General features: G+C 34.2%; 1 protein-coding gene across 1 annotated transcript in view; it reads right to left on the bottom strand.

Annotated features, from left to right (window-relative positions):
- The window catches only part of LOC114940402 (uncharacterized), a 93,897-nt gene that overhangs the window by 71,689 nt on the left and 4,910 nt on the right, over positions 1-17,298 (bottom strand). Inside the window, exon 2 of the mRNA XM_029315072.2 lies at positions 14,092-14,304. Within this exon, the coding sequence (XP_029170905.1) occupies positions 14,092-14,119 (28 nt within the window). The 5' untranslated portion in view covers positions 14,120-14,304. The remainder of the gene's footprint in view (positions 1-14,091; positions 14,305-17,298) is intronic.

The following is a 17,298-nucleotide window of genomic DNA, read 5'->3' as shown; positions in this document are numbered from 1 at the left end:
GGTTGTCAGCCGTCTGGAAAAAATTATGGCGTAAAATTATTTGTAACGCCTTTTACAATTTGTTCTTTGCTCGTTTTGTTTCAAGTCAATTAGAGACACAATATTTAATAAAAGTTCTCTCAACTTTGTTTCGCAAGAATTTATAAAACATTTACGTTCAAGTTTTCGGCAAAGGCTTAGTTTTATTTCTTAAAAGATCTCTGGCCAAACTCACATGTTATAATCATCATTACTTTTATTATTATTATTATTATTTGAAGAGCTTCAACGCGCTGCATGTTACGGTTGTACAGAATGCCATTAAAATGGCGAGAGAATGCGTAGCACCTCGCATTATGTTTACACAGGCAAATTCGAGAACTCGTACTTCGTACGATTTATGGAAGCGCAAAAAATGTGCACTTTTACAGCACAGGAAAGTCGCAGAGGTAATGTTATGCATTATGCGGATTGTTTTTTTTTTTTTACATAATATATTATAGTCGCACAGCTATACTTGAATAAAGTACGGGGAAGCTTAGAATAAATAACTTTTTATTACAATATAACGTAACAGCTTATATTCGTATTTATATTATTATAACGTTTTTGGATATAACGTTTTGAAATAAAATTTAACCATATTATCGATTAATCCAATCTCGGGAATGCTCTTTCAGTTGAACTATCATACTTAATTAACGTATTATTTATATGAGCAAATTACATGTAATATCGATGATTATACGCCGCCTTTCATTAACTTTCAATTACGCAAGTTGACAATGCAATGTAGATTAATTAACGAAAACTTATCACTGAATAAAGTACGGGGAAAGCTTAGAATAAATAATTTTTTATTACAATATAACGTAACAGCTTATATTCGTATTTATATTATTGTAACGTTTTTGGATATAACGTTTTGAAATAAAATTTAACCATATTATCGATTAATCCAACCTCGGGAATGCTCTTTCAGTTGAACTATCATACTTAATTAACGTATTATTTATATGAGCAAATTACATGTAATATCGATGATTATACGCCGCCTTTCATTAAATTTCAATTACGCAAGTTGACAATGCACAATGTAGATTAATTAACGAAAACTTATCACTGAACATCCGTATCTCCGTAATTAATCGATGTTATCGAGTGCCGATGAGTATGGAATATTCATTTGTCAGATTGAAATGTAAAAATTGGAGCGAATAAAACGGAAGAACATTATAATGTCGAAAAATATCGAAATATGATAGTATGAAGTTTTAGACAATACGAGACATATACATATATAATGTGATAAAAATATTTCGCATCGCGATGAAAGCGCTAAATTTTTATCATACTTTAAGAGAAACATCGATGAGGTTGTCAATCCTTAAACGAAAAGCTCTTGTTCAAAGTTATTATCGAGTAAACGTGAGTTGTACGGATTATTCGAGGAGAAATAACTTGTGCTATACATTGCAAGTATGTATGTGTAGTCGTAACTGTTATAGTATCATTAAAATTTTAAGAGGCAACGCGAAGAAACAGATATAGACGATAATAATGGCAATAATGAGAGCGACAATAGATATATAGCGACACAACCTTTCCCTTTATCTAAAATTTAATTAATATTTATTTAAAATTTATTACTTATTTGAAATTATTAATTATATTATTTTATTGAACATATTGTTCTATTGTTGTATAAATTACAAATTAATTAATTTGCATGAAAGGAAATGTTACGTTTATATATTTATCTTTTTATATTGCGTAACAAAAAATTGCGCAAAAAAAACTATGAATATCAGATCGAATCTATTTAATAATAAACAATTTCTGAAAATGGATTAAATTTAGTTGAATAAATTCTCCGTGAAAATAATAGTATTTTCCAAAAATAATTTTTAGCAAATAATCCGGCAAAATAAAATACCATTCGCGTCTGAGAAGCTTATCGATCAAAACTGTATAGTGATAAATAGATGAAGGAATGTGATGAATGTAGCATACTTCTGCTATACAGAGGATAAGTCAGGCAATCCATTATGAGATAATATCTCGTGGCAAACCTCAAAAGAAGCAAACTAATAAAATAAATTTTCGCTAGTTTATTTATTTACGTAAAAATCCAGTATAATTAAAAAAAACTTTCTAAAGCATGGAAAATTCGCTTGAAAGTAGTTCGACCATCGTAAACTCAGTAAAAATAAAGGAAGTTCTAAAACCAAACTATAAACAATTTTGAAGTTGAGAATCCACCGTGAACATATCGGCCTGGAACGATAATTTCAGACCCATGCTGCGGTTAAACGTCGGCAGTTGAAGTGCTAAAACGGTTTAAGACTAGAAGAACGAACCCAAGTAGAACGAGATAGTAAGCGTTATCGTCCGAAAAAGCCGACGATGACGGCTGAAACGCGAAGGAACTCGTATATTAAGCTTCAAAAGTTCTGACACGGCGGACTACTTTCGGACTGCTACGGCCAATCACGTTCGAGCAAATAAATTGCCAACATTTCGGACACGAAATCGTAAGTTATTTTGCGTAACTGAGCAAATTTGCATTTTATATGGTTCCAAAAAATTATTCAATGTTCTCAAAAAATTTTATTTTCTTTATATTATATTTATTTATTTATTTAACGGGATAAAAGTCCCTTTGGAAAATTCTTCAAATATTAAATTGTATATCATTGTTAAATACTAAATAAATACTAAATATTTTCTTAACACTGGAATTTATAGAGCATTTAGCAAAGATGAAGATATGGATCAAGATACATAAATTTTTTGGTTAAACGGTCTGCTGAAGAAAGAACCGAAACTTCCAAATTAAATAAAGAAGATTTCATAAAAAGATTGGTTGCGCCTAATTTCCTGGCTCTTATCGGCTCGTTTCCTACCTGAATTTATAAAAAAAAAAATATATATTCAGCGATAAAAAGTAGAAAGTTGCATTCGCGCTCGCTTTCCCTCGGATTGTATTTGAAATGTCTTTTTGCGCGGGATTCCTTTCCTGGATCGAAATGAAATATTCCATTCGCGAAATATCAGATGGGAAAAAAATTCATGTTTCAAATCCATTAGCCTTACTGTTTCATTGTAACCGTATCGATCCGCGGTACAAAAGCGCGGTTAATCTACGTCCTATTCCGCATGTCGACCAAGTTTGCCATTTATCGTATAGCCCGGGTTAAATTCAAATGACTTTCTGGGTCACCTTGGACGACGTCGGCGGCGACGGGTGTCATTTTGTGCATCGATGTTGCACCCTCTTTTCGACTTTTGTCCATCTCGATTCGCGCCCATTCCGTCACGTTGAGCATTAACACGTTTGGGATCGGGTTCGATCTAGACATCTAGATCCCACATTGCCTTCATCTTGTTCTTATACTCCTTGTTCCTCCCATGAGTCTTTCAATTGCGCGGCGGGTTTAAGGGAAGAACCTCGAAGTGAGCTTTAAGACGGCTTATTGCGGCGGCTGACGTGAAAAGAATCGAGTGGCTCGCGACGAGGCGAGAAAAAGGAGGCGAAATAAAGGAATACTCTAATATTTTCTCCCTGCTAATATATCTCTGTGAGGTTTCGCCATTTCAAAAGAGATGGAAAATGTAAATAGACTTTTTTGATATTTCTTTTTACATATATATAAACACCGCATTAATAATATGTAAACAAACATTGCTAAATAAAATATATAAATAAAATTCTGAGGATTTCTCTTCGTCAGACAGAGAGATAAATATATATAATATATTAGATGTGTACGAGTAATTTTAATAATTATCGCTTCGTAAAAATATTTACAGAGGCTAACACAAACGTACCTACGTTAATAATTAATAAATCAATTTATTACACATACAGTTATCTATTCATTTGTATTTCTCTCATAATCTCGCGCAATTTGTATTAAACAAAATTAGCGACATTTTCCTGCTTTTATCATTGCAAATTAAAATTTTAATAAAATTTTATAACTGTGTACTCTTATATAACAATGCTATGAGTAATAAAATGAGCATTGAAATGGAGAAAATATTGATTAAAATCCTTTGTAAAACCAATTTATTTTAAAATAAAATTGAAATATGATAGACAGGAGAGAAAAGGAGAAAAAGAGAGAGAAAAAGGGGGGGGGGAGAAAGAGGAGAAAGACAGAGAGAGAGAGAGAGAGAGAGGAGTATTCATGCAGTCGCTAATTCACGTCCGTTAGTATGCCTGTAATTAACATGACCTATTAAACACTTTCACAAGCGTGGAAAATACTATGTGACATAGTCTACTGCTGCATCATCTCGCTTATTTGATTATTTCCATATTTAAATTATTATTTAAACAACTAATCCTTCACAAATTGGTCCAACATTTGGGAAACACTATGTTATTAATTTCGTTTTATTATATACATGTATTGCATAATTAAAATATATTAATATAATATATACATAATATGCATATGTAATACAATAATGTACAATATGCTAAATATGTCTATGTACTATACAAGAGAGAAAATCCGGAAAATCATATATATATGTATATATAATATATAACCGTAAAAGAAATTACAGATTTGTAAAGAAGCAATTACGCGGAGTAGATTTTTTATTTATTTAGAATCTAATTTTTAAAAAGATCGATATTTTAAAAAATAGAAAAGATTCTCAGCAGGAAGGTTCTATGTTCCACTTAACACTCGGAGCTAATTTATTTAAAGACTCATCTGTGAGAATCAGAATCGACCTCGTAGGAGTAGGATTTCTTCTGCTCTGGCTGCCGTTAGGAATAATGCAAGTAATAAGAGAAAGAAAAAGAGAGCAATAAGAAAAAGATAGACTACGGTGTAAGAGAGTCAATAATGTATTTTTCTGGTAGAGCTTATTTTTCTCAGCGTAAAGCATCGTATCTCTAGTCTAGCTGTACTGATTTAATAATAATAGACACATTATCATCCACTAACGGTTATAAATCTCCCATCTGCTTTCTTATTTGATCATGTTTATTTCTCCGTTAATGCTCTTAATAAATTTCTATTTACTTGTTGTTATTTCAGTATATCGTACTGACTTCTCTCGCGTCTTAGCTTTTTTTCCCCGGCGTTTTCGCTTTCCTCATTTTACCTTTAATCTTTAATCCGACTTCTCCCAATGAAGAAGGCAATCTCGCGAATAGGACATAATACAAATCTGTTTACCTGTAAGATATTTAATATTAATTATATTAAAGCTCCAGATGTTGGAACTTAACATATTTCACATATTTGCAGTATGTATTTCATTTCGAAAATGTCAGGTCGTCCTACAAATTAGCCAAATTAATGTCATATCGAGTTACTCTATGTGTGCTCGCTACCTCAAATATCCTTAAGGGATTGGATATAGGAACGAGAGGGCAAATTCTACCACTCGTCTACTTTTGTGCTGCACCGCGCGCTATCATTTTCCCATCCCAAATCACATTTGAGCCGACATTGGATTTTGCTACCGTAACGCTTATCCATCAAACCGCTACTATCTTGCGCCATATCAGGTTTTATATGAAAAGATACCTCTAGTAGATTTCGCTCCCGGGTGACATTTCTTCTTCTTCGAGAGAGAAAGAAAGAGTGAAGAAAAAAAATGATATGGGGAAGACGCGAATGAGAATGAGGAAGAACGACATGGGAGAAGCATTGTAGTGGCCAGGCCAAGATCTTTGCGAAGCAGCAGAGAGCCAGGGGTGTCGCGGTGTATTTTTAACGTGGCTTATCTGGCCGGAGACGAGCAACTAAACAACCCACGAGAGAGAGAGAGAGAGAAAGAGGGCTGATTTAAAAGCCTCAGTGACTCTCAGTTCGCGCAGCACGGCTGGCGAAACTGGACCACAAGTGTAATTTCCTGCAATTCTTCAGCTTTCTGGCAACGCATCTTCCACACTTATTTGTCTTGTTACAAATCTGCGCTCTCTCCCAAAGCCGCATTGTTATACAAAATATTTTTCACGGAATATTCTTCCGCGCTTTTATATATAATTACTACCGCAAATTACGGCGAGCTAGACACGCGAGGTAACTCGTTTAAAATTCTAACGAGATGCGTCGGCTGCTAAAAATAATATTGACACGCGGTAGCTAATAGCGCGCTAATATCGCTATAACATTTTAATTCGACAGCTGATGCCTGCGCGGATCGAGTTTCCGTTTCATTTTTTTCACTTTGGACTATATATATATATACATGTATACGATTGGAATCTCGTCGACGACGCGGGACGATAAAATTTAAAAAAAGGAGGCATTCAAAACTTGTCTAGAATTCTATATTAATTTTCAAATTACGTACTATAAACTAGCGATGTTGTAATGATATCTTTTTAATTCGCGTTTACTCGAACTGAAGCATTTAATAATAAATGAAGCCTAATTGCGTGACTTTTAAAAGCCTCGACACATTTTGTTTCGAAAGGCGAATTAACGGCGATGTGTTTTAATTGCCTTTAATTTTAATAAAAATTTTATCGTATAATCTTTTTTTATAGGATACATATATTTTTATTTCAACAGTTTTATTTTTCGAGTAAATTCTCATTATATATTCTGTATAATATAATACGGAGGACGAAAATAGAAATTGATTTTTCGAATATATAACTATCTTCGCTAATAAACTTTCAACGTGCAATGTTGGCAGCGCGCGCAAACAAAAATCTGAATTACCTATATGTTTAATTCTATGCGTGCGAATATATATGCATACATTTGTTTACAATATACATATATATTAAGCGGCTTAGTTTCAGTTTATGGTACTCACCACGTCCTGTGTAACGTGAATAAAGTTAACGTGATTAATAGATTGTTGCATTTCGCCCGCAACGTACATTAAATTTGATCAATATTCCCGATATATTGTCAATAAAACGAATATGGATGATGAAGTAAGCTCCATCGTAAACCTTAATTGTGATTGTCACAACGGCCATAGTCGGACAAACAATCGAAATCTCGTTTCCGGAATTCCTGTTCGATCTAATTCGACGGTAACAAATTTGGTTTGATTCCGATAACTTTTGCACGCCGCGATTCGACGATTGTTTTTGCCTGGTTTTCGAGAAGAAATGTCAAGTCGCGACAATCTTTCTTTCATGAATACGATTACGTTTTCGAATAATGGAAAACTTCGTATAAGGTCCGAGAGAAACTGGACTAATGTGAAATTAAAACTTTTACTTCTCGTCCCATTTTCGCCATCCAAAATATCTTCGATAATCATTTTCAAAGTTATAACAATCTTTACGCAAATATTTGGATTATGTATTTCAACTTGCGCGCTTGTTTTGATGCAAAGGGATTTTACGCGTGTATAAGAGGTCGAGAGCTCCTTCCATGAGGAATATTAATTGAAAGTTATAACGCGATAATTAAGTCGAGAAGTTTGATAACTTTAAATAACTTCGCGGTTGGGTTAAAGGAATTTCTCCAACAGAGAGGGACCCCGGTAATTAAGACACCTTTTATCAGGGAGCTAAGAATGTTTAATAAATATATTGTATATTTGAAATAAAATAGAATTATATTACCTATTTCATTATTTTGTCTTAATAAAATTGACAGTCGTGTGATTTGTAAAAATAATTCATTCCCTCAAATTTTCCCTCAATTTTTAATATAATTGCGAGAGATCTAACTCTCTTCAAAGTTTCTATCGTTTATGATAGAAGATAAATTTATTGTGCAGGAAGATATAGCTGAGAAATTTATAAAACAAATATAATAAAAAAATGTTAATAAAAAATAATAAATATTATAATAAAAATTATAGAATAATATTCATTTATACAATGAATATTGAAAAAAAATTATATGTAGGTGATGATAACGATTCGATTGTAGGATGTAGAAAATTGGTTGCAGTAGAGCGACGTTTGATCGGAATGACGTAATACGGATCGTTTAACACGTCGTTGCACTTGACAATTGAAGCAACATTTTTTTTTTCTATATATTCTATCGTTCGCTTGCTTTTTTTCGGAATTCCCTTGCAAGCAGGATTTTTTGGTAAATCCGTTTGACGACGTCGTGTGTAGAAGAGAAAGACGAGTTTCCCGGTCCATTATCGACGAATTTCACGCCTCGTCGATCGTCTCTCTACGATTTCGCTGTCGCGTGCCCGTCGACGGGGAAGATTTTTCGGTTTCCTTTTAACGATCCGATGCACCCGAAGCCTCTCAGTTCATTTCCTTTATCAGATTTCCTAGCTCGTTTCTTTCCGTCGAGAGAGTCGAGACGTATTTGATCTCCTGTTGACGACAAGCGGAGATCCTAACCGGAATCTCTCGCCATCTTCGACAATTTAACTCGAGGGTCTTTTTCGGTCAATTATTTTTTCAACGATTTTCTTCTTACGTCATCATTTTTTATTATTAAGCCGCATATATTAATGGCAGAGGACTTGAATTTATGGGCAAGTTCCTGTTTATATAATTCTACTGCATGTATACTTGCTAGTCAGAAATCAATATCTGTAAAATACTGACCGGTGCAGAGTTAACTCGCGATATATTGTATGTCGTACGTTCTATTCTCTCAGTATCAACAATCCTACAATTGCATACATTTATCCTACGTCTCTCGTTTAAATATTCTATTTTAGAAATTCAAAGTCTAATAACCGAGTATCTAAAAAAATATGCAAAAAATAATGAAGCTCTCTCTCTCTTTCTCTCCGTTAGTTATTAAAAATAATTTTTTTTATTTGATCTCGTTTTTAATTTACATTATTTACATAGCCTACTTTAATATCTTTTATAATATAGAAACTGTATACACACAAGTCGTCATATATAATATAATATATAATAATATAATATTATACAGAAATGCATGTAGTATATGAGGCATCAGTTTGCGTATGTTTCATATGGAGTAAACTTTAGGTTCAGAATAATTATGCGGAATTACGGTATTTCAGTTATGTCAATTATTGCGACGAGCGTGCAAAAAAAAAAAAAAAAATAAACGCGAGCAATCTTTATGATAAAACCGCAGCTATCGAGTAACGCTCCATAACAAACATAATAGAGATGCATCGAAAAGAGTGCTCATCCCATCGTGTGAATCCATTAATCGTCGCCCTGCAAACGGATGAAAAGAGGCACTCGAGTTTACGTTTCTCCGGTTGCAAGATCGGTCATAGAAAAATCAAGTGGAAATTGAGATGCGCATTTATGTAAAATATGAGAGAGAAAGAGAGAATCGCGTATGGTCTCTCTGAAATGACACCGAGAAAGTTTCGTTCTCGCCGAGCAATTTCGTTCTTCAAATTGAGATATCATTCACACACAGGATGATTCAGTGCTCGAGATTTGCCTTAGTAAACAAATCGCGCGAAGCACAACGCCCGAGAAGATTATTATTGATTGTACTAAAAAACATTATTTTTTAATTTTTTATACACACGAGAGAGATTAGTCTTTCTCGAAAAGCGGACTTTTTTACAAATGTTCGCCGCGTCGAGAGATACTCGCTTGAAAAATATGCAAACTCGATGATTCTCAAAAGACCGAAATGAGATTTCACAAGTTTTTTTCACTCTCTGTCTCTCTCTATAATTGAAACGTCGAATTCCAGACAAATAGATAGATAGGTAAAACTAACTCTTTCTCTCTCTTGTTGTTTCAATATTCCGTGGAATTTTCCGACTGCGATCTATGCTAGAACATTTTACGTAATTGCTAACTTTGCTGTTAATTTCCTAGACAGATGACTGCCTTGAGCGATATGATCGATGAGCACGATGAAAGAAAGCTCATGAATTTCACTATGGGGGATATTATCGAGAAACGATTTTAATACTGAGTCTTAATAACATTGTTCCAGCCACAAATTTCATCAATCGAGATCATAATCCATATCCAATGGCGTAATCATGATTTCAACACAGGTCATCTTCTTTATTATACCATCATCATGACAATGTTTTTTAATATTTTGATAATGTCATGTAAAAAATAATCTAATTGAACAAGACACAGTTCTGTGCCCGTTCTGCTTTGTTTACTCGAACAATGATATTTTCTCTCATTTCTCTCAGCCCGGCCATAATTTTTATCAAATTTTACATGGCTCGCGACGGCAAATTAAATTTTTGACTCGTACAAGCAATTTCGCGCGCAAAGATATGCTTAAATTAAATATTTCTTTCTCCTCTGATCTCAGATAAAAATGGCCAACTGCGTCTCTGCTCTTTCGAGCTCGGAGGTTACAGGATAAGTTCAAGAAGTCTGTGTTTCTCTCTACAACTTCATAGATTTCATAAGTAGATTACATACCCTATTTGCGATAGACTCGCGATCAATAGACAGAGTAAACATGACCTCGCGGCAGGATCGGAAAATTCAGACTATAATCTAACTGCCGAGAACAATAGGGATTTCTGTCGCGTTCCACTTTTTTTTTCTTCACCGTGCAAATTTATCGGAGATGTGCGAAGAACGGATAGAATGCGCGATAATTTATTGACATCCGGTCTCGTGCTGCTGATGCAAAAAACATTATTGCATCTATAATTGGTTTGGCGTTCAGTGATTTTATTTTTATAGATTAAAAATCGGGATGTGCATATATATGTTACATAAAATATTTACGCGCGCTTTAACGAGAGTCGGCGAGATGGGGGATTTATATAAAAATATGTAAATAGATTAAAGTGCGCCGATAACGATATTACGCTTTAGTCACGCCCTTGTTAATGCCTCCTTAATGGACATCATTTTCCACAGAACAAATCCAATTTATAGTTGCATACAAATTAAAAGCAATATTAATTTTCACATCATGCAAACTTCGCGTTAATACTTCTTTAGAGCCTTCACTCGCGCTCGTTTCGCATTAAAATTATCGATCAAAAATATATTATTTTATTTTATAATACATGGAATTTTACCTTTTATCATACAGTTTATTTTAATATCGCGCAAAGTATAACAAACATTTTTACATGTACGAGAGAATAGAATTATAGAGCCGCGCAATTTTTCGCAAGAAGAGCTCGAATTTAAATATATATTTGAATATATTAATAAGATAGAAATAAAACGACAAACAAGGAATCAAAAGCTCGCAGAGATGTATAGAATATACATATATATTCGTAATGCACTCATTATTCGTTGCATCAAACAAAATAAACGCTCGATTTCGGCGGATCTATCCCCAACGCGCGCCCTTCGTTCATTCATACATTTATATGTATCTCATACACGCGAATATTAAATTTTACGGCTATATAGAGTATCCGTGCGTGGCGCGTATAATAGAAATCGTTCCTATCTCCGTTAATTCGTATGCGAAACGCGTCTGCAAACGCGTTTGCCATGCGGACTGCCGATTTGCATACAACGGATATTCGCTCGTGCTCAGTTCGGGGGTTCCCGAATTTGCAAACCTCTCCACGTGCCGAACTTCAGGGATCCGAAAGGAGCTTTTTGCATTGTCAATTCCACAGGTACTCACCCTCTCGTGCCGGGGAGTTTCAATACACGCGAAGTGTCATTCGATCGATACGCCGAGAAAGACAAATAGAACATGGAAGCTAACAATAAATGAGAACGCGAAGAAATCAGTAGGAATTTTTTGCACGAGGAATTTCGGATAATTAAGGAGGAGGAAACCCTCTTCCTTCATTCCGCCCCGAATTCTTCAAATTTGTTGATGACGTATGACTGATCGGGTCGGATCGGTCTTCGGAGAATATCCTGAGCTAAACAAGAGACGCAAGATTCTTTCCAGAAGGCATAATTCATTTTTCTTTTATTTTTGTTCTTTCTTAATTTTAAAAAATTTATTTTTGTTATTTTGTTTTATTTTCTTTTTTTTATATTAAATATGCAAATCAATTTTAATGTTTATTCAAAAGTAGAGCAAATGTTTAATTTTGTGACTGATTTCAAGGGCAAATGCCCATTGTTCTTTCTTAATTTTTAAAAATTTATTTTTGTTATTTGTTTTATTTTCTTTTTTTTATATTAAATATGCAAATCAATTTTAATGTTTATTCAAAAGAAGAGCAAATGTTTAATTTTGTGACCGATTTCAAGGGCAAATGCCCATGAACAAGAGCATGTTTTAGGTCGCAAAATTTTTTCCCACTCTCCTCCTTCCTTCTGATAAGTTTTACCCGATCTTTACGAGAGCAGAATTTATGATTATCGATGGACACGCACTAGAGTCATTATCATTGTATATCCGTGTCAATCATTGCGCCAAGTAGCACACGGCAACAAGATAATATAAATATCAAAGTTCAAGGGGAAATCGCGTCGGAGCGAGGATAAAGCACCGATAAGAGACCTCGTGGACTGGATACCTTCCCACGAGAGAACCAGCAGTGGTGAATAGAGGCGAAAAGGGACAAATGGTGGAAAGCACTTCAGGCGCATCTATCGAGTCAAATGTGCATGGCAATCACTAGAGGAACAATGAGTCCTAAATATCGCCTCGACGTTGATCTAATTCCTTCTTTCCGTGTTCTCCGTGATTTTTCTCGCTGACAATGTCGCAATTTATCTTTTCTCTCTTGGCGAAATTCGGACAGATCCGTTCCTTCGAGTAGATGATTCGATCTACATGATGACGATTTCGAGGAACCTGATACACCACTATTTATAGCGAAGTATCATTCCGAGTCTTCTAAAGTAATTGGTTATAAATAAGAAAAAAGAGAGGAGAGATGGTATATTTATATTAGGAAATATTACGACGCAATATGTGGTAAAATTGCTAATAATTTAAAAATTTATCTTTTCTTTTGCTTACATGTAGAAAATAAATTAATAAAATTTAAAAAATATTTATAATGATTGTTCGAGATTATCTCTCTTTCATAATTAACAAAGATATTTTCTGACTTTCAAATTAAAACCAGTCATCTCTCTTTCTCTCTGTCTCTTTCTCTATCTCGACCTATTAAATTTCGATTGGTTGAAAGAATGTCTAAACTTCGGCGTGTTTTCGAATTATTTTGGCACAAAGTGTAAGCAACGTCGACGTTTATTCAGATGTAGAAGCACCGGATGCGCTTTTGCACCGGATTTTACCATATGCGGTTTCTCTCTTCCCTCGACAAAGAGAACTTTTGAGCGCGTAACCTCGCGCGCATTTCTCGTTATATTGTAGGATTTATAGATATGTACCTTTCACAATGTTTGGTAATAAATGTTTATTAACGTGTCTCGGTTTTGAATTTATTATAGTTATATGGTTGTTGTGAAAAAAATTCTCGTTTTGAGTGACAAATAACGTGCGCTTAGCGTTTCTGGCAGGCGTAAAAATCGGGGATTATCGATAAAATAAAATCGATTAAACACAGTGTGTATATATATATATATATATACACAGTGACGAGAGACCCTCTTTTGTTGAATTAGCTATGTTAACCACGAAATGGAATCGGGAACAGAGCGATGGAAGATAGCGAATCGGCCAATATCGCCCTAGTAACATACTTGTTCCGTCACTATTCCAACGATTTTATCTCGTGTGCGTCCGTTACATATCTTCCTTTAGATCTTTAATTGAAAAACTTTTTTAACAACTGGCGTGTTTTAACATCACAATTCCATTGTAGAGATTTTGCGATAAACGGTCCTAATTCGAATTGTTGCAATTCGTTCCAAATTCCTTTGTTTTATTACAATTCTGCGACTCGATAATGTAATAACAATTTAATTTCTGCCCTCTGATTACTCTTATATATAATTTATATAAAATTGTATAAATTATATAATAAGAGTAATCACCAGACAGCAGAAATTAAATTATTATTACATTATCGAGTTGCAGAACTGTACAAAAAAATTTGGAGCAAATAGTAATAATTTAAATAAAATTTGAAATTGCTTTTTGCAAAATCTGCATCATAGATAGATATAATTATTTATATATTATATAATTTAAATAATTTTTCATGTGAGAAGAGTTAAATTATAATTTTTTTATATTAATTATATAATCCTAAACTCTCTTGGCGTCCCTTTTTTCTTTCGAAACGATATACAGAAAGGTCTCATGATACGATTCATGGGTGTAGACTCATGGTGTTCTGTGACAGAAGGTATTCCGATCGTACCTCGTTTCGTGGATATGACGGTCGGCATCGATGTGAGCTGCGACGGGATGCCAGCTCTATCAGTGGCAGTGATAGCCCACAACCGAGTCTGGTTCCTCTTTGTGGACCTCGTCGTCGTCGTCGTCGTCTTCGGGACGAGCCACTAACCTGGTAGTCATCTCCACCGCGACGACGGCCAGTCCGTCATCGTCCAACAATCGACGTATGTATAATCTAGAGGCACACAATAGAGCATTCGTTTTCCCCTTAACGTAGTTTAAAAAAGGTTTATCGATTGATACTCAAACTAATTGGGTTTTGCTTAATATAACACACCGAGTGTCCTAATTATTTTTAGATTTAGGTTTGCCGATCATTTCGCCTTTTGGAAATGTCAGATCGTTATTGTAATATTCATATAAAAATGGACAATGCGATTGATTGTTCGTAACTATAACCACCTCCGGACACCCGACACGATTGAACCATTGTCTGCCTACGATCAGATGTTGAAGTGACGTAAATCTCGCCAATGTTGCATCGATTGTGTTTTACAAATGGTTTCGTATAGAATGATATTTTATTACATTCGATAATTTACTCGAATTTAATTGCACATGTTTCTATAAAATAAAAAAAAAATCACTTTTACACACAAGATCGGATGATTTGTCGTGACAAGTATTGTACATGTGCGCAGAGGAAGGATCCATTATTGAGAGGATTTCCGTGACGGATAAGAAGCAGATTTCTTTAATTATAAAAATGATTTGCTTACGCGAGATTTTATCTACTTAGTAAACATAAAGTAGGTTACCGTTCATTTTATTCTATAGAACTTTAAGTTCGACATCTACAATAGCGTTGCCGACTAACGTGAAAAAGTTTTTACCGCGACCGAGAACAAAAGTTTCACTAGTGCTTGAAGCGTTAAACCCTATAATGACAATTTCTTGTTCGCTTATGAAGTTAGAATCAACTTTTTACTACGAGCAGAACTAAAATGGCCGTTCACAATATGCTCGACTCGCATCTTTAGAATAGTTTTATTTTTAACAAAGAAAAAGAAAGAGAAAAAGTCGCAGAGGGTGGTATTCGTTGTATAGAAATTGATATATATATATAATTTTTCTATACTTAACAAAAATGATTGCTCTATACTTCCATTTAAAAACTAGAAGTAATATTTTTAAGAATAATAAAGAGTATTCTTTCCTGACACAACGTATATATTACATACACAGAAAATATATACATATAATTTAATATTAATTTGTTTTTACACAACGTAATTTTTTATAATATTTTTTAGAAAAAATAATTCGAAATTATTGAAGTAAATCTTTCGTTAGCAAAATGTGGATGACAAAATTGTTATAAATTTCTAAGTATACCTGCAAGTATCGAGCATTATTTTCTATTGATAGAAATAATGTGAATTAGTAGCTGACCGAGATTGCACGTTCGTAAATATAACACAACAGTGCACACATGTTGCTGCATCAAAGTTTAACCAAGTCACAGAGTGACAAACATGCTGTTGTCTGTTATTACAGTTATCATATAGTACACGTTGTTAAAATGGTTATCTCTGAATGCGCTCACGAAGCTATGACATCGATTTAGGAAAGCGATTCTGCCGAAAGACATTATATTTGGTCTGTATTCCTTGTATGACTACATCCGCATGTATTGCATTTTACATGGATACTCTCCATCTCCATTTATAAAGGATTATAACTTTTACGTCAGCTATAAAATTCCCGCGTAAAATATAAATTGAAACCCACGAGTTTATATAAAATGCAATGTAAAATTTCTCATCAATATATGATTAGCATTTATCCCTTTTTCAAAACATCAATGCAGATTTTAAAGACTTAATTCAGCAAAATAGGCAGGACGGCTCGGTAAGCTCGAATATACGAGCCACGGCTGAAATGGCATCGAAAATTTTCGTGTCGCGGCAGAAATTGCATTCCACCCCCTCCTCCCTGTCCCTCCACCCTTCTCGATCTGCGATCTTCCGCGGCCATTTCAATTTCGCGGGTATTCCCCGCTCTCGGGAGATACGATCGATTGACGCGTCATAGAAAAATAGCAGCATGCGATTCACAAATTTTCCCATCTGCGCGCTTCGACATTTCAAGTTACAAGTGCGGACGAGTTATGTCGGATGTATAGGAATGTTTATATCCGTCCGTTTACATCCGGATTAGTTCGTTTGATAATTTCACCAACGAAAATGGCGACACGTTAAGAAGCCAAAATCCTGGATATGAATCCAGGTGACATTTAATATCTCCCTCAGAGGCGGCGCAAAAAAGGCCAAGAGACTTTTTCAAGATGTTTTTAAGTCGTTTTTTCAATCGTGTTTTTTTGGGGATTTAGGAATTTTCTGTTATTTACGTTTTTATACTTTTAAATTTATTATCGTGGGATTAGCTTTTATGTAAATGTGATAATTACGAGAAATAATTAAATAATCATTTTCTTCTCTGTTATTCGTTCATTAGTTCCAATACGTGATCTCTTGAGATTCTTTATTTTCCGTGATATCGCTGCACAAGAAAATATATGTAAACTACGTGCTGCGCATTCGTTGTACATCAGCAAAGTTTAATAAAACATATGCATAACTTCGTAGAATTACGAATTGATACTTGAACTTTCACAGTGAGAGGAAGACGATGTGCAATCACGGCAATCCGATGTTACAAATATTAAAATCCGGTTATGGCTTCGTAGAGGTCGGCGATAAAAGAAGTGATAGGTATATATATACGAATGCTGAAATCTGTCGCGTAAAACTTTTCACATAGAAATAAATCGCCTTTCAATCGTGTACCAACGATGATCTTAAAAAGCGTTTCATCCGATGAGCGACTCTTTCGCAATCATTCCATTTGACGATAAAAAGTAAAAAGATTGGAAGGGAAAAGAGAAGGAGATGAGGTAAATGAAAATTACTCGGTCAATTCTACGATAAATTTAGAATCAATTTCTTTAAAACGAAAACCTTGTGGTATAGACGAGCAAAAATTTTTATCATTGAATATTTCGAAAATTGAATAAAAGAATTTTCAGTCCAGTTAAAAAGTCCAATTAAACTTGATTGGGAAATAAAATTATTTATTTGTCAAGGCTTGATTCTCTTCGAAATCTTTTTAACTTTTAACTTTAATTAACTGCAATTGATGTGCTCTGTTAAATATCATTTTTCTTGCA

This window comes from Nylanderia fulva, unplaced genomic scaffold, assembly GCF_048542155.1.
Source record: "Nylanderia fulva isolate GAGA-0341 unplaced genomic scaffold, ASM4854215v1 Scaffold16, whole genome shotgun sequence".
Classification (NCBI taxonomy): Eukaryota; Metazoa; Arthropoda; class Insecta; order Hymenoptera; family Formicidae; genus Nylanderia; species Nylanderia fulva.
This window is presented reverse-complemented; position numbering and strand designations above follow the sequence as displayed.